The following is an 18,540-nucleotide window of genomic DNA, read 5'->3' on the forward strand; positions in this document are numbered from 1 at the left end:
TTCTTCGGCTAGCACTGATGTTGCGTGAAGTGGTGAGATGGCCAAGCTGGCTAATCTTATAACAGAGGAGTTCTCTGAATGTTACTATCTTACGGGTTACCTCCAGAGTGGAATGTTCAGCATAAGATTGAACTAATCCGGGGGCAAAACCTGTAAATAGACCCCCCTATAGAATGAGTTTTACTGAAGAGGCGGAGGTGCGTAGACAACCGGAAGAATACCTCAAGTTGGGGCAGATTCAACCAAGTTTCTCACCTTTTGCTTCGCCAGTGATATTAAAGAAGAAAAAGGATGATACGTTTCGCCTCTGTATAGATTACAGAGCATTAAATAATATCAATGTTAAGCACAGGTATCCGATGGCTTGGATTGATGATTTGCTAGATGCATTACATGGAGCCGTGATTTTCAGTAAGATAGATCTTAAGTGTGGCTACCATCAGATCCGGATTAGAGCCGAGGATGTGCATAAAACTGCTTTTAGAAGCAGGTTTGGTCATTATGAGTTTTTGGTAATGCCCTTCGGACTTACCAATGCTCCAGCTACATTCGTCATGCTTATGAACGATTTACTGCGTCCTTATATTGGAAAGTTTATAGTATATTTTATTGACGATATTTTAGTATTGAGTAAAAGTATTACTGAGCATCGTGAACACTTAATAATAGTGTTCAGTACTTTGAGGAAAGCCAGTCTTTATGTAAATAAAAAGAAAACTATACTGTGTATGGTTAGACTTGAATATTTAGGATTCATAATTACTCCAAAAGGGGTAGAAATGGATCCAAAGAAAGTGGCTGCGATACTGACTTGGCCAATCTCTCAGAGTCTGACCGCTTTGTGATCATTCTTGGGATTTGTCTAATTTTATAGAAGGCATATCAAAGGATATTCCGAAATAGTATCGCCATTGACTGATCTGACCTCAGATAAAGTACCTTTTATATGGGGACAGAATCAACAAGAAAGTTTTAACACCATAAAACAAGCTGTGGTCATAGGACCGGTGTTAAAAATAGTTGATCCCCAGAAACCGTTGTTACTGGAAACCGATGCAAGCGGCATTGCGGTAGGAGCAGTTCTCCTTCAAGAGGGAAGGCCAGTAGCCTTTGAAAGCAAGAAGCTTTCTCCCTCTCAGAGGAATTGGCCAACTCATGAATTGGAGTTGTATGCTGTTATTTATGCTTTGAAAACAGGGAGGCATTATTTGTATGGTTTAGAGTTTTATGTGGATGTGAATCATGATACTCTGAAACATTTTTATAAACAGCCTGACTTGAGGGGCCGCCAAGCTAGGTGGGCAGAGTTCATTTTTGCCGAAAAAACAGTGCTAATTATATTACTTCGAGAACAAGATACAAGAGGTCAGCTTATAGCTGACGGGCTGCGTTCACAAATCGGACGCAGCCCTAAAAGGTAGCAAAATAAACCATCCTCTCACGGAGGGATAAGACGAGTATGAATGAACTGCCATCGGGGTGGTGAGTAATGCCACCGAAGGCCCTGCGTAGTCTGCGCGAAGAAGAGGCCCTGTGTGTCCCAAGCCCGGAGGAAGCGTCTCCGCTTCTCCTGACCGGCCCGGGAGTCTCCCTGAATCTGGTCCCACTGGCCTCTGAGAGTATGAATAATCTCACTCCAAATCTCCGCCATGATCTGGGCAGTCGATAAGGAGGTGCCACCTAGGATCTGCGCGCAGCGCGAGGTCCAGATGTGCCACCCTGTGATGCTGCTAATAATCTCCCAGATTGGCTGCCTCTCCCGGACTCCTGTATCAGCCTCTGCTAGGTGCTGTGGGATGCCCTCGAGCGGTCCCCACGTCCCCTGTGTAATAAGGAAAGTGGGGTCCTGCTGACATGCCTCGAATAAGTGATGAAGACCAGGTGCGGTGTTGCACCAACAGAACGCACCCCAAGTGATCAAACCTAGCTCTGGTGCTGCGCGAGTAGAATCCCAAAAGTCCACCTCCACACTTCCTGGGCGCGCGTGCAGCTCCACAGGCAGTGTTTTGGTGTCTCCTCATCCGCATGGCAAATCTGGCAGCAACCGTCCTGGCCTATCTGCCTCAACCAGCTCCCCACTGGAAGACCTTTGTGGGCAAGAAGCCACAGGAAGTATGAGATCTTCCGCGGCCGCCAGCTCTCCCACAAGGCCTTCCAGAATGCCTGCAAAAAGAACCTGGAAATACCCTGTGCGTACCAGCTGGGTCGCTGGGTGGGGGGGCGGCTCTGCATCCTCCCGAGAACTCGCCTGCCCAGAGTCGTACTGTAGGCGAAGAAGGATGTCGGCCCCTGTCCTGTCACAATCTCTGGCCACCACCACTCTCCTGGGTCCCACTCAAGCTCTGACAAGGCCCGCCCCTCCCAGAGCCAAAGACGCCAAAGCTGCACCTGGTCCTGCTCGATGCTAGGGTCGGTACGCTAGACCTTCCCCAAGAGGCCTACGACCCGAACCCTCTGCCACGGGAGTAGGGGGTCAATGAGCGCACCCTCTCTCCTGAGTCGTCCATCCCCAGAAACCGCGAAGAAGGAGATAGAAGAGTCATCCAAACGTCCTGCGATCACCAGTGGAATGCCACGGGGGGTGAACTGTCCCAGCCAGCGGGTGTCACCAGGCATGAGGATCTGATGCTCAGGTGGAACCAACCAAGCAGCTGGGATCGCACTGTCGATCTCCGTGCGTCTCGCCTGGGCTCCACGTGCACCTCTAGCTGCGTCTGCAAGATCAGTCATCTCCAGATGTCTGTACGTATCCCTCCAAACACGAAGGGATCGGGCTGGCCCCCTCATCCAGCCGTCCCACCTGATATGTGATCTCTCCCCCAACTGAAGGCCCTCGGCATCTCTGACCTGACCGTTCCAGATAAGCGGCTGGCGATCGATCTCCTCTTGACAGCTGGGAGGGGACTGAATGAGACTGAGACGGAGCCGCCTCCAAACCATGAGGAGGCTACGAACGAGTGGGGAGCGGGGCTGAGTGAGCGGGGCGGAGGTGAAGATCCACCTGAGGGACGGTAGCCACTCTCCACCTCGGCGCGGGACACAAGAGCCGACTCCCTGCTGAAGTAACATCTTCCACGTCTGTCCCCCTGGGGTCAAACCGCGAATGATAAGCTTGCCTAACAAGGCCTGACTCTGAAGCTCTGGATCAATGACCCCCAGACCACCCTCAGCCTGCGGAAGAATGACTGTCTGCCAAGCCACCCTGGCTCTGGTATCTCTATGCCCATCCTCCCCAGACCAAAGGAAGTTTCGAACCAACCTCCTGAGCTGTGCCACGCTGGATCTCGAGAAGCACCAGCAGGAAGCCACATACCAAGCCGTGGCTAGGAGGACCTGGTTAACTACCAAGGCACGACCTGCAAGGGAGAGCTTAGCAGTGCTCCAGAAAGCCAGCTTCCGTCGAGTGGAGTCTAGCACCGGGAGAAACTGCTGAGCTGGCGTGATGTCTAGGCCAACCTGGAAGCCAAGGTATCTAGCTGTCTGTCCACGTGGAATCCATCTGAAACCCAGAAAACGCCCCCACTGAGAACACGCCCCCGGGTCTGTGAGAAAACCAACTGATTTGTTCCAGTTGATTTTCGCACCAGTGGCCGAGCAGAAAACCTCCAGGGCCATCCGCACCCTCTCTAGCATCCTCTCATCGTCCTGGACATAAAGGGCTGTATCATCTGCGTACTCCGAGTCCAGAAGCTCCGTGTCCTCCCGGAGTGGAAGGCGAACACCCCTGAGCCCTGTGGACCTCACCCGAAGGTAGTAAGTCATGGCCTCGGCGAAGAAGAGAAACAGGTAAGGAGCCAGGGGACAGCCCTGACGTACTGATCTCTCCAAGCTAAAGCGCTCACCCATCCTGCCTCCAATGATGACTCTGCTAGACGCTGTCCTGTACAAAGCTGAGATACCCTGAATCCAACCTGCCGGGAAACCTAGCCGCTCCAGAGTCCCCTCCAAAAAGGACCAGTCCACGCGATCGTAGGCCTTCTCGAAGTCGAGAAGTAAAATGGCAAGGTGTGATCCGCTGTACTGAGCCCACTCCGCCGCCTCTGAAAAGGTGAAGACATTATCCAGGATACTGCGATCCTGGACAAAGCCTGTCTGAGTGTCATGGACGAGGTCTGGGAGTAGAGGCCGAACTCTGGCACTGATCATCTTGGCGAGGATTTTGTAGGCAGTGGTAAGGAGAGTGATCGGACGCCACTGGCGGATCTCCTGTCTATCTCCTCCCTTCGGGATGAGGCAAATCAGTCCTGAGGAAAGGCTCTCTGGCATCTGACCGCTGCTGAAAATTCCCTGCAGAGCTGCAAGGAGGGGCTGATGGATCTGGTCCCAGAAGGAGGTGAAAAATGCTCGGGATAGCCCATCCTCACCTGGGCATTTCTGTCCGTCGATAGCCATCAAGGCCTCCAACATCTCATCCGAGGTGAACGGCGCCAACAACGTCGCCTGCATGCTAGGCTGGACCAGGGATGGAATGTGCCTCCACACCTCCTCTCGGGCACGACTAGCACGAGGGGCAAGCGGCTCCTGCTGGAAGAGGGTCCTGTAGAAGTCAGTGGCCAACCCCAGGACCTCCCCTGGATCCGTAACGATGTGACCATCCGCTGTCCTGAGACTCCGAAGCTGATCACCTGCAGCTCTCTGGCCGTGCGTCCTGAAGAACTCCCTGCACATCCGGTCACCCTTCCGGGCCCAGAAGGAGAGAGAGGCGTGATAGGAGAACTCGGAGCGACGCTGGAGGGTCTCCTCCAGGAGGGCTCTGGCTCGAAGGGCCTGGATCCGAAGCTCCTCCGAGCCCGGGGAAGCCTTCTGGAGTCGCTGAATGGAGGCGAGGTCCCTCCGAAGAGCTCTCTCTCTGCCCCACCAATCCTGTCGAACCTGTAGGGCTGCGAGCTGGCAGATCTGGCTGGACTCCTGCAGAGCCTGCGCGACCGAGTCTACCAGATCCACGCCCTCCCCCCAGTCTCTGTCCCAAAGACTGCAAATGCTGCTGCGCACGTCCACCCTCGAGAAGATGGAGTCGGGAATCCTGCATGATCGGGGGGGGAGAGTCTGGGCTGCCGAATCTAATGATAGGAGCACAGGCGCATGGTCGGAGAGTGTCGTCCCTGGAACTATACCCGCCTGGCCGCCTCTGCTGATGGCCCAATCACTGACATAAAATCTATCAAGCCTCTCCAGGAGTCTGCCTCCTTCCCTGCGGAAGCCCCAAGAGAAGTCCAGGCTCCCGTGCCAACGCCGGAAGGATGGGTCTCTCCAACTGTCCCTCCCTCCTGTCGCGAAGATGAAAGAGTCCCAAGCTGACTGCTCTGCCTGAGCCATACCTGTGAACTCCGGATCTTTGCCCTGCTGGTCCTCCAAGGTCTCCAGGTTGTTGAAGTCCTCCAACAATCCAGGAATCCATGTCTGGAAGAATCCCTGTAAGTGTCCTCCAGAAGGTGGCTCTGCATCGGAGGTCTGTGGGAGCATAAATGTTGAGGATTCCTATTTTGGATCCCTCCAAATTCAGGCCTACCCAAAGGGCTCGGCCTGGGATCAACGTGCCGTGACCGAAAACTTCCTGGGCTAACTGCTCGCACACGGAGGTACAGACACCCCCACTCCTCCCCTGTGCGCCGATCGAAGGCTCCCAATAAGTGTAGGAGCGTCCAGGGAGAACCTTCCCGCAGCTACGGGAATGAGCCGCAGAAAGCTTGTGCTCCTGGAGCAAAAGTACATCCAATCGACCAATCACTGCAGGCTGAAGTTCCTGTCGCAAAATGAGCTTCCTGGGACCATGGGTGCCCGAAGAGTGAAACCCGTTCACATTCCAGGATACGAGGTGTAGGCTCATGGAGAGGGACGGGGGGCTGCGAACAACTGTCTGCTCGCGGTCGAAGTCGAAGAAGAATCAGACATATCGGAATGGAGGCGCTGCCACTTATGAGAAGGTTTGGAGGGGGGGACGGGGTCGTCCTGCCCGTTCTTCAACACCTTCAGCAATGGCGAGAGGCCTCTGGTGCCATGAGCAAATGCTTTCTCGAGCCAGCTCGAGATCTCTGAAGTGGTCATCCCGTAGAAGGTTCGGAGTTTCTGTTGGGACCAAGCTCTGACATCCTGGGGGAGAGGCCATGACAGGGGGGCTCTGAGGATCACAATCAGTCGGAAGCGTTTGGCAGCGCAACGCCACCGCAAGCGCACATCGCCCTCAGACCACTGAGTCTCGAGGAGCTGCCCACCGGACGGGCCTATCCAGGAGCAAATCTGGGCGTGTGTCTGCTCTCTGAGAGCCTCCCAAACCGAGTCGTCTGTCCAGGTCTCGGTGCCATCGCTGAGGAACGTGAAAGCGAAGCTAGGGCCATCCCTGGGAGCCAAGGCAGCAATCTTCCCATCCGCCCCTTTGCGGAGCAGGAAGATACTAATGTCGAGACAAGCCGGGAAGGTCCCAAGGTCGGCCACATCCAGGTAGTCCCAGGGGCCAGATCTGTAAAAGTCTCAAGGAAGCTCTCTCTCCTGGAGCTGAGACCCAGCTGAGTCTGCCACTGAGGGGCTAGCGGGAAGGGAAGCCTGCTCCGCTGGTGGTATAGACTCCGGGTGTCCTGCCATCGGGGGGGGAGGGGGAGGAGGCTGCGGGATAGGCGACTCGGACTCCACGGAGGCGACTGGCGGAGAAGGTGGAGGAGGTGGAGCGGGGGCTGCACTCGGCTGGAAAGCCAACGGTGCAGCTAACTCTGTAGGAGAGGCGAGGGGGACAGGGGGGGGGGGATGGGGATGCATCTGGAACTGGGGCTGAGGGGGAGGAGGAGGAGACTGAGGAGGAGGAGACGGGGGCTGAAACTGCAGGTCGGGCGAAGGGGGGGGAAACTGGGGAGAAGGCGGGGGGGCGGGAGAGAGGAGGATCTGAGGCTGTGGAGGGCGGGCTGCCGTCGAAGAAGAAGCTCTCCCAGGTCCCTGGGGCATCTGCCTGTCAGGTCTCTGGAGTGCTGCTGCAGGAAGGGTAACCTCTGCCTCCTTGCCTTTATCCGAAATCTTCTTGTTCTTTCCTCTTTTCCTTCGAACCTCGGTCCAACCGCCCACTACCTCTGGACCAGACTCCGACTGCCTCGGCTCCTCCTGACGTGGCTGGGGGTGGGGGCGGAGGGGGCGGGGGCGGGGGCGGGGGCGGGGAGGGTCGAGACGAGCTGGGGTCCGACTGGGCCTCCGGATCCGGGCAGGGGGCCGCCATACCGCCAAGACTAACTGCAAGCTTCCGATGAGGAAAAACAAGCTGCCACCCAAGAAGGGGGACGAAGCGGGAGGTGGAGCCTGGGGGTGAGGCGGGCGAGGCGAAGTGAAGGGGCGGGGGGGTCGGAACGGAGGGCGGGGTGAAGGCTGCGGGATGCAGGGAATACGGAAGGACGCGGGAGGGCGGGGGGGGCGGGGTTGGAATGGCGGGGGTGAAGGGGTGAAGCGGAGGGCGGGGAGAGCGGAATGAAGGCGGGGGGGCGGGTGAAGCGAGGGGGCGAAAGAGCAGCGAGGGGGCGGGTTGGAGCGGGGCGGATGGCGAGGAAGCAGCGAGGGGGCGGGTTGGAGCGGGGGCGAGGCGAGGGCGAGGGCGGGTTGGAGCGGAGGGGGCGGGTTGGAGCGGGGGCGAGGGGGCGGGTTGGAGCGGAGGCGAGGGGCGGTTGGAGCGGAGGCGAGGGGGCGGGTTGGAGCGGAGGTGAGGCGAGGGCGAGGGCGGGTTGGAGCGGAGGGGGTGCCCAGGAATTCTCAAAGTGACCTTTCTCTTTTAATGCACACGCTGAACAGGTGGGCAGAGTTCATGCAGGAGTTTAATTTAACGATTCGGTACCGAAGAGGGAAAGATAATAAGGTTGCTGATGCATTGTCTCGCATTATGCACAATATGAGTTTCACGGTATTAGAGAGTGCTCTAATGACCGAGATTAGAGAAACTCAAAAGATGGACGAGTTTGTCCAGAGTCTATGGCCTAAGGCTCATGTGTTAAAACCTGGGGAAAACGAAAAGGATGACCTGGCATCCGGAAAAGGCCAAACATATGCAAGATATACCATAAGGGATGGTATGCTGAAAAGAAATGGTAAGGTTGTAGTACCTAGTCAGAATGATCTCAGGCAGAGAGTCATTCGACAGTGCCATGATAGCCCGTGTGCGGGACATCCAGGAGTCGAGAAGACATATGATCTCGTGAAGCGAGATTTCTTTTGGCCAAAGATGAAAAAGCATATTCATGAATATGTGACACGGTATTTCTCGTGTCAGGTAAGTAAGGCCGAGCGGGTGAAGCCACTCGGACTTTTACAGCCCTTGGAGATACCACTAAGTAAGTGGGAGAGCATTTCCATGGACTTTATTGTAGGGCTGCCTACAACACAAGGAGGGTATGATTCTATCCTTGTAGTGGTTGATCGTCGAACCAAGATGGCTTACTTCATTCTGACTAGAGAGTCTGTTAGTGCCCCGCAAGTGGCGGATTTGTTTATTAGACATATATTTCGTCTGCATGGATTGCCTAGATCCATAGTGTCAAACTGAGATGTCAGATTTACCGGTCATTTTTGGACAACGGTATTTGAGACACTAAGGACTGAGTTGGGAATGAGTAGTGGGGATCATCCTGAGACGGATGGTCAGACGGAGAGAGTCAACCAGACTTTAGAGGATATGCTGAGGACATATGTGTCATTGAGGCAACATACGTGGGACAAGTGGCTGCCATTATTAGAGTTTGCCTGCAATGATAGAAAACATTCCTCTACAGGGTTCAGTCCGTTTGAGCTGAACTATGGTTATAGACTAGCAAATCCAACTGTAGTTGGAGTACCTCAGAAAGTGCCTAGTGCCACGAACTTTGTGGTTCAGATGCGGGAGATGCTAGCGCTTGCGAGAGCTAATATCTGCCAGGCTATGGATAGAGCCAAGGTGTATGCGGATGAAAACCGGTCTATAAGAGTATTTAAGGAAGGAGAAAAAGTTTTTCTCAGAGTTCCTTCGCACTCGAAGTCGTTAACTTCAGGAGAGTGTGCTAAGTTATCACCTCGATACTGTGAGCCGTGGTTAATTCTAAAGAGAATAGGCAAGGTAGCCTATAAATTAGAATTGCCACAGGGGTATAAGGTGCACCCGGTTTTTCATGTTTCGCTTAAAGAAATTTTTACATACAGGTGACTCACTAATCGAAGGTGTGGTTTTGTTTCGGGAGATAGAGGATAATGCAAGACGCAAACCAACAAGGATCTTGGACCGAGGAACAATGCAAATACGAAATCAAAAGATACCCACGGTGTTGGTTGCATGGCATGGTCAGCCTCTATCCGAAGCTACCTGGGAATCCGTGTACCAGTTGCGGAGAGTGTCCCAGACTGTATCATCGAGGACGCTGATGTCTGAAGAGGGAAGGAATGTTTCGCTCTAGCCGAGGTAGCATGACCTCGGAAGAATCAGTCGACATTTCCCTTAAAGGATCTATGTTTGTAATATATTTGTTTGCGCTTCATGTAAATGATCGGGAGGGAATTAATGTCAAGGTCCTAGGTGAGGGTTGATAGCACCAAACTAGGTGGATCTAAGGCTAAGGGCCTAATGCAAGAAATGTGCCTAGGGGCAATTGAAATTAAAGTATCCCAAGAGAGGGGTGAAAAGATGCATTAGGAAGGCCCTATGATGATGGCATGTGGCATCTAGATCCATCTAGGGAGATGGGGTTTGTTGAAGCTAGTGAGATATGAGAATGAGCTTTCACGTATGTTTTTAAAAAAAATTTAAATTTTCTCAGCTAGCTCATGTTTCAGCAAGAAAGGCTGGGTGAAACAATATCAGTGCTACTCCCGTGATCTGCAGTAGGAAATAGAGAAGGTAGTTAACATTGGACATGTGGCTTGTGTTCAATCAAGGATCTACCGAGAACCAAGATGCCATCTAAATATATGATGACGAACTTATTAGATGAGACTGGAAGATGTTGTTCATAAGGTCCTAAATGTTGCTAGGGCAGTGTTGAACGCAAATGGCTTGACCAAACATTCATAACACCCATACTTAGTGTGAAAAACTGTTTTGTAATCGTTGCCTTCTTGTATGGTGATAATTGGAACAGAGATCAATCTTGAAAAAGTGCTTTGCATCTCATAGTTGATCAAAGAGGTAGTCGAAAGGAGAGAGTGAGTACTTGTTCTTTATTGTGAGCTTGTTGATGGATTCGTACAATGCAAGGTTGCATAGACGATGCTTTTCTTTTCTAAGAGGAGTATCAGAGAATTAAATGGGCTGTGACTAGGCTGACCTTTCTCGGGTAAATCCATGATTTGGCTTTGATTATCTCTTGTTGAGTGAAGGAAACCCAATAAGGAGGCTGTGACGGTGGAGTATTGTTATGTATTGATAACTTGAAAGCTATAGCTTCCCGAAGTCAAACAATTAGAACAGTGCTCTGGCCTCCACACATCTGAATAATGAACTAGTCACATGGTGGCATAAGTCTTTGGATCAACTATCATATCAGCTGATTTATGATTGGGTTGACTTATCAATGACATCCACTTAGTATGTGATGGTGGTTCTATGAAATGGCTCAGGGACAAAACAAATTAATGCACCGCTATCCAAATTATTTCATGCAAGTTTCAATTGCATTGCAAAAGATAATAGGGACAAGTTGGCAAAATCCTTACGTGGAGTTTTGTTTTTTGTTTTTGTGTTTGTGTCTATGTTAGACATGGGATCACGTTGCTCATCCGACGAGTATGGACAGCCTCGCAGGAGGAGAGCTCACAATCTATATGCTCTAGAGGACTTTGATTCCTCTCAGGCGACTACCTCGAGGACTACCCCTGGTCCGACTCCTCTCAGACCTAGCACTACGACTACCCCTGGTCTGACTCCTCTTCCATGTAGCACTGCGACTACCCCTCGGGGAACTCCTTTGCTAGCCACGCATGGCTTTGTCGGGAGTCCCGATGAGTTTGTAGTACAGATGAGTGATGAGGAGGCAGTGAGATTCTTCTCTCTGCTATCTCAGAGGACCTCAGCAATTCCCTCCCCTACACCGACGGGAGGACATACTACCTAGTCATCCCCTCGCGCCCCTTCGACCGCGGGATCATCACCTGTGCATGCCTCTCGCAAGGGAAGGAAGAGTAGGACGGGCGGCTCATGTTGTGCTAACTCGGGAGATGTAGACGAGTCAGCACACTCACGCTCCTTTAGGTCTCCACTTGGTCCAGAGACACAGTATCAGTCAGGTCCCTTTCCCTCTCCTACTCCCACTGCTACTCCTCGCTCCGGAAGTGCTCACGCAGCTTCCACTCCTTCAGACTCTGCTACCGTCAGTCCTCCTTACTAATCAGGGGATCTCTCCTATCAAATCACATCTACCGGAGAGATAATAGAAGATAAAAAGGGCAAAGTAGTGATGGCCGCCATGAGGAGGTCGATGAGTCATCACTTCAAGAGCGGCATAAATACCGATTGGCGGTATCAAGATGCCCAAAAGAAGTAGGCGGTGATCGATGAGTTAAAACGATCTTAATCCATAATGATTGATGAGGAACCAAGGCTGGCAATCGATGAATACAGTATGTAACCTTACAAGCAGCTGACATGAGATTTGAAGCAGGAGGAAATATCAGGAGAGGGACGGCTTGATGACTGCTTAGCCCAAAAGCAAATAGAGGCATGACTCCGAGTGTCTCTGCCACTACTTTGATGAGCGCAACCACAACAGGAGGCATTACCCTCACCTGTGATCTCCATCATGATACAACAGCTGTGCATGTAGCGTCTGTGTCTCGCCTGTGATGGAGGCTAAAGCTCAGCAGAAGGGGGGGACAGGATGAGGTGAAGACTGAAGCTTAGGAGAAGGGAGGATGAAGGTTGATTTGTTGACTAAAAAGATGATGAAGCTGCTCAAGTTATACAACCTTTTTGGTCATGCCCAGCTCCAAGTTAGTACATGAGGTCTGACAACAGTTTGTGCCCCCCTACAGCAATTTAAATCTCAGTATGCTACAATTGTAGGATGTCCTTCAGATTTATGCATTATTTTATCACGAATGAAGAATTGTAAGTGTGGGGATATGTTTTGTTTCAGTTGTCTACCTGTTTGATTTAAAGATGTTTGCTCCTTACACCTGTCAAAATGTTAAAGTGATTTTGTTATTATTGGTAGGCTAAATACCAAGTTGGTGTTGGCCTTACAGGGTACTGTGCTGACTGTTGGGCGGGCAAGAGCTGTTGTCATTAATATTGGCTCCAAAACTGCAATGGGAAAAATTCGGGATGCCATCTCTGAGACTGCAAATGTAAGAAAACATCCCTCTGAACTGCGCTTGCATGCATGAAATTTAAGTTTGGTTTCTTGAAGTTTGGTTTGTGCAGATTCTGGTTTTTTGATGATCTGATTTTTGGTTAAAAATGCTTCATTTAAGTTCGTTGTTTTTCCCGTTTGCGCAGTTAATAAGGTTCTCTAATGCCAAGCCAATGTTATAATGTTAGTGCCAAGTATATGCGTAAACATTGATTTGAAAAAAATAACTCTCCTTCTAGTATCTGCATATAGGAGACATGCTTTCTCAAAGACCTATTTGAGATCACTCCCAACCTCACCACTAGGAGTGGAATTTGAAGGTTGGGTGTGCAGTAGAAGATCAATATCGTATGCAACAATTGTGAAATCTTGTGCAACCCTGGATATGCTCAACAATGATTCTTTTAACTGTGTTCTAGGATATAATATCTATTTCATGTAAGCTTGGTGAATGATTAAGAGCAATTTGGGTAGATCATCTCCAAATGATCATGTGATGATATAATAAGAGATGGCTATGAGTTTGATTTTAGCCATCTTGGCATACCCCCTGCTCAATCGTTGGTCTCATCATGAAGATTGGGCTGCAGAAAAGCACTCCCAAGTGTGTGTAAAATGCAATGATCTCTACTGGCAACTTGTCGAAGGTGAGCTGCTCTCTATGCGCGACTGCCCTGGATGTGTTGAACATCATAACCGTGGTTTTACCAAGATTGACCGTGACCTTCAGATCATGCGTCTCACAGAAGTTGTGAAGTACATCCAAGTGTCGCTGGAGACCCTCAGCTGAAGAAGAGAGTAAGACCACATTTACTGCATAGAGGAGAATCTAAACCAAGGAGCAAGCGAGAGATGAGCTTACCCCTTTTTGTCACGGTGAAAGTCACCAGCTCATCAATGTAGAGACCAAACGAAGTTGGTGACAACAGAGAACCTTGTTTCTCCCCGATCGTACTCTTGACCTCCTCCGTCCATCTTCTGGCTGTATGAACCCTGCTTGAAACCCTCTCATAAAGTGCCCATATGATCTCCGGATCGTAACCCAAATCGTACAGCCATATGTTGAGAGGGGCCCATGATAGGGCCCATGACACTATGTCTAGAGCCTTGTGGAAAACCACAAGCAGCAACAATAACAATAAAAATAAACCTTCTGTCTCTGTGCCCTGGTGTCCATAGTTGCCTGGCCTTTCAGAAACGTCTTGTATGAAATGGGTTTCAAAAACGTTTCAAAAGTTTCATATTTTTTTGAAGCGTTTCAATAAAGTCTCATACAAAAATTCACAAATCATATATTTTTCAGCACAGAATGTACACACATCTGAAGCACTTTGAACTATTTGAAGGTATCTACAAGCTACCACTAAGACACTACTCAATAGCCATCCCAATTTCTTAGAAATTCACATTGACCCTCAGACCAGATCAATAAATACTAATGTATAAGCCTTCAAGTCATCAGCCTCCTCATCCTCTGTACTACTAGCTCAATCCTCATATATTTTTGAGTCATCGTCTAAACGTGGGCTGCACTAATACTAGTCCATGTTTGGGATCAAGTGATACAAGTAGTAGCATATAGTACAGAGTAGATGTTACTCTCTTCATGAGGGATCTCAGGAATCTCTTCACTCTTTGTAATCTCAATCTTATGTGAGGCTCAATGGGGTTTCCTTTCTTCCCCATCAGTCACATGTTACAATGAGAGAATACAAGTTTGTCTAATTGTGCCACCTAGCTCTTCGCTCTTTGTAATGTCAATGTATGTGGATTGATCCTTGTAGAGGGTGAGGGGCCCTCTTGGAGGAGCACAAGGACACAATAACTGAGCAAGTGGATTGTAATGTCAATGTATGTGGATTGATCCTTGTAGAGGGTGAGGGGCCCTCTTGGAGGAGCACAAGGACACAATAACTGAGCAAGTGGCCATTCCAGAATGTGATGGTGATCTTGAGGACAAGGCTAGTAAACCAATCTAGGATTCAAGCAACAATGATGATACCTCGTTCCCTCTTGCTCACACACCGTGATTGCACAGACTCCACATACTTTGATGTAGTCACCTAGACGACTGCCAGTCTATGAGTGTCACCTTAGACCTTTCTATCTCTAGTGGAGTTTGTGCCTCCTTTCTCAATCTATGTCAACTGCCCCTCGTTGCAAGCTCACTTAGGGACCACCTCTTTTACTAGCAGATCAGACACGACTTTCCCTGGATCCCTCTCTCTTCGATGAGGGTGGTTAGTGGGAATGTTCACGGTCTGTGCAGGATTCCCATCTAGGGCAAGAAGCAGGTCATTAGGGACTTGTGGGCCGATTGACATCCTAGTTCTCCAAGAGGACGAACTCTTCAACAAACCATGTGCCAAGACAAGGAAGCTCCTACCAAGTCATACTTTTTGGTCCGATGCTCGTGGATAATGAGGTGCTGTTCGCATTTTAGTTTTCTTCCACTTGTTATCGCACACGGGGTCTTGATTCCCTCCGAGGCTCAGTGAATCAATCATCATTTTGCTTTGGGAGCTCTCAGGTTGTGGGGCTTACTTTTTATATACCCAATTTGAGTACAAATCGAGTTGCCTTTTGGAGAGAAGTTTGGACCTGGCTACCATAGCCTTACTCTTGGATAGTAGGGAGTATCTTAAAGTGGTAGAGCAGCCATCGACAAAAGGGAAGGAAAGGAAGGTGGCATCCTCCTCTCGAAAGCGGCATGGAAGAATTTCATCCATGTCCCTCTCATTCTAAGTCTGGGAGAAATTAATATAAGGGATGCTTTAAGCTATCATCAAAATCTGATAATCGTTGCCAAGAGAGAGGAGGAGGGTGGTCTCATATGGGCATGCTGCAAAAATCTGCCTTGTGCTCAGCAGTCCCCATGGAGATGACCCAGCCAAAATCCAGAGCCAGAGACACAATATGCTCACCAGCATGTGGACACATGGATGAGGCTTGGGGATCTCCCCTCCATGTTTGCTGGCCTGGGACACAGCCACCTAGGGTGCTCGAGGCACTTGTCCGATGGAGAACTAGTGCGAGGAGAAGACCACAATGGGCCACACAGGTTGATCAACATCAGCACTCTATCACCAATTTTATCCCTTTGTAGTGTCGATCCATGCCAGAGAGTCTATCGGCTAAGACCCTCCTATCCAATCTCAGCCACCTAGTGGATCTGGTTCCTTAGACAGCATACAAAGGACCGCCATATTGGTACGACATTGTAGATCTATCTTTTTCCCCCATGGGTTTGGATATGAATATTTTCCGTGCATGCGAATGCCCACTTAGTGGCTCCACCCATTCTGCTTTAAAGCTCCTTTTCCAAGTACATGGAGTATGGAATCCCGACTTTGGCAAAGGATGACGTCCATACCAGGTCTATGATGAGAATGACGGGGAGAAGGTCAGATGTAGTGAGGCCTTTTGTGAAATGAGAGTACAACCCCTGTCTCCAAAGACCAATCACCACTATAGAAGCACTCAATCTTGGCATGGCAAACCAAGAGTATCATAGACTAGCCTTGCTGATTTGGAACTCATCCTCAAACCAACTGTCTCTGGCCTTGATCTTGACAGCCCATCATATAGAATGAGTTCTTTGTTGATGATTTAGGGCGTCAAGTGGGCTAGTTGCGATACGTTCTATGCTCTAATGGGAGAGGGGATCTGCAGTGTGGGTGCGTATTCAGAGAGCCGCCCTCATCTGAGTGCTACTCAGGACATACGAGACACTCGTAGATGCACCACCTTGCAGATTGAGGCAGCTATTTTCCCTTTGAGAAGATGCCTAGCTAGTGAACATGTGTGCCTTGAGTCAGATCGTCTCCCTGAGGCCAGTCAGGCACAGGTGCCCCTTTACAGGTTCTTTGCATTCCTTTGGCATTGGGGAGGAGAGATTGTCCTCTATGAGAGCGCTGGAGATTAGTCAGATTGACGAGTAGGATCGCGCACTTGTTCGGCAAGATGAGGAGAAAGAAAGAAAGAAAGAAAGTTTATTAACAAAGATTGATGAGACTGTGAGAAAACTTGATACAAGCAAGCTGAAATGGTGGAGTTACTATCGAGCATCAACCCCAGTGCAGAATACACAAGATACATGCTACATAGTCATATTAGAGTAATAGTCATCTCCATCATCACTATCATCATGATCATCATCAGATAATCCATCACATGAGTACAAAGTGAAATATGGTTCAGTGTCACACCTGGGATCCACTCTATCTCCCCTCATCAAGGATGGGAAAGCGAGATCCTAAAACCATAGATAGAATGCTGCTGGCTACCTTTGGACGTGGTCCTGCACTCTCTCCTGGTCACAACTCTATGTCTGACAAGGGCAACCTTTGACCCCTGTCGGTCGTGCTCCCACTCTAAACAAGGAGGGAATGTCACCAAGTAGAACATGTGCATCAACCCTCTGCCTGAGCTGTCGTGTCACGGGTTCTAGATCTCGATCGCGTGTAGAGACTGTAGAGTGGGAGCTTGTATGGTCCAGCTGGAAGAACTCCATGATCATGCTGTGAGAAGAGTCTAACAGGGTATGCTCCTTCTCTCTCTGTGATCAAAGTAGGCGCTCATGATGTCTAACTGTCTCATGTATAAATGCTGTCAAGCATCTCAATAGAAGCACCCCTGGATCTCATAGTACACTGGGCATCTGAAAACTCAAACTCAATCTCCTGTAGACCACATAATGTGCATATGCGTCTCTCCTTGGGTAAACACTCTGCTCCGCCACTGTCAAGACAGAGTCTTTGTGACGAGACCGGAAATTGCCCAATAGAGATCCTCAGCGACGATGAATGTGGTAAATGATCTTTGTATATCCCGGTGGGTCAATAAACCCCTCATCTGAGATATGTAGGCAATGATCTCTGTAGAAGCTGAGTTTCACTGGGAGGTCCTCAAGTATGACTTGGTTGACCTCATGATATTGTAGTGGGGAGAACGGCACATCAGTGTTCTACTAGTCGCTCAAACCATGTCATTGTGTGTACAAAACAGCACTGCTAGTCACCTGGCTAGTCACCTGCATCTGATAGAGCCGTAGAGGAAGATAATGCTAGCCATGGCAATCTGCTACATCCAAAGGTGTGATCCCCATAATCCCTGATTGATAAAGGTAAGTGATGACCTGAAATGCTGCATCGAGCTACAATGGAGATGATCCTAACTTAGCGTGGACGATCTGGTGACGAACTAACGGCTTACCGCGAATCATCCATGACAGCATGAGTACCTGTAGTCGCTCCACGTGAGCCCACTCAGTGTCACACAGAGCTGCCCCCTCAACAAGGCCTGCCAAACATCCCTGCTAGTCGAACCAAGGAGTCGAAAAGTATGTATATGTGAAGCCCTAGTCACTCAAACCACCTCATTGTGTGTGCAAAACAGCACCGCTAGTCACCTGCATCTGATAGAGGCGTAGAGGAAGACAATGCTAGCCATGGCAATCTGCTGCATCTTGAGGTGTGATCCCCATAATCCCTGATCGATAAAGGTAAGTGATGACCTGAAATGCTGCATCAAGCTGCAATGGAGATGATCCTAACTCAGCCTGGATGATCTGGTGACGAACTAACGGCTTACTGCAAATCATTCATGACAGCATGAGTACCTGTAGTCCAATTTTGATGAAACATATATTTGCGTGAAGCTCTCTTCAAGACACATGTCTCTATATTCTTAGCTGGTCGTACCAAGGAGTCGAAAAGTAAGCACTTGGTCCGAGGGTCTGAAAGTGTGAGTAGAAGCACTGCCTGTTAGAAACATGGTGTGAGTAAGAGAGAGAGAGAGAGAGAGGCTAGGGAGTGAAGAAGTGATACACAAATGTAGAAACGATGAAGGCTTTCATTCATTCATCTTCATCACTAAATGAGACAAGTGAAGTACAAGCCTTATATAGGCTATACAACACCTCCTGTGCGATATTGGCTTCTCAGTCAGCTTGCAACCAGCAAGGGCAAACCATCACTCGTCACCCCCCTTACTCTAAACTGGGTGGTCAATATCATCGTACCAAAGTAAAAGACTACATTCATTTTTGGGGGACAACCCAGGGTAGAGTTACCTCTTATTGACTCCAAATACATTCATTTTAGAGCAACAACTCAAGGTTGAGAACCTTAATTGACTGAACAAAAATGGACTAGTACCACTAATCATCATCTACCACCTCAAAACGGGATAAATCACACAATATAGCAGATACAGCTTGCTGCTCAGATCCAGTAGATGTGTAAATATTCTCGAGCTTGTC

The 18,540-nt window shown here is 49.7% G+C and overlaps 1 protein-coding gene across 2 annotated transcripts in view; it reads left to right on the forward strand.

Moving 5' to 3' along the window:
- ECA3 (endoplasmic reticulum-type calcium-transporting ATPase 3) overlaps positions 1–18,540 on the forward strand; it is a 204,977-nt gene that overhangs the window by 104,907 nt on the left and 81,530 nt on the right. For both annotated transcript variants that reach the window (XM_087378846.1, XM_087378844.1), the window contains one exon: positions 12,172–12,273. In XM_087378846.1, the coding sequence (XP_087234972.1) occupies positions 12,172–12,273 (102 nt within the window). The remainder of the gene's footprint in view (positions 1–12,171; positions 12,274–18,540) is intronic.

The sequence above is a fragment of the Dipteris shenzhenensis genome, chromosome 9, assembly GCF_047967505.1.
Source record: "Dipteris shenzhenensis isolate YYH24624 ecotype China chromosome 9, Dip_SZ_1.0, whole genome shotgun sequence".
Lineage (NCBI taxonomy): Eukaryota > Viridiplantae > Streptophyta > Polypodiopsida > Gleicheniales > Dipteridaceae > Dipteris > Dipteris shenzhenensis.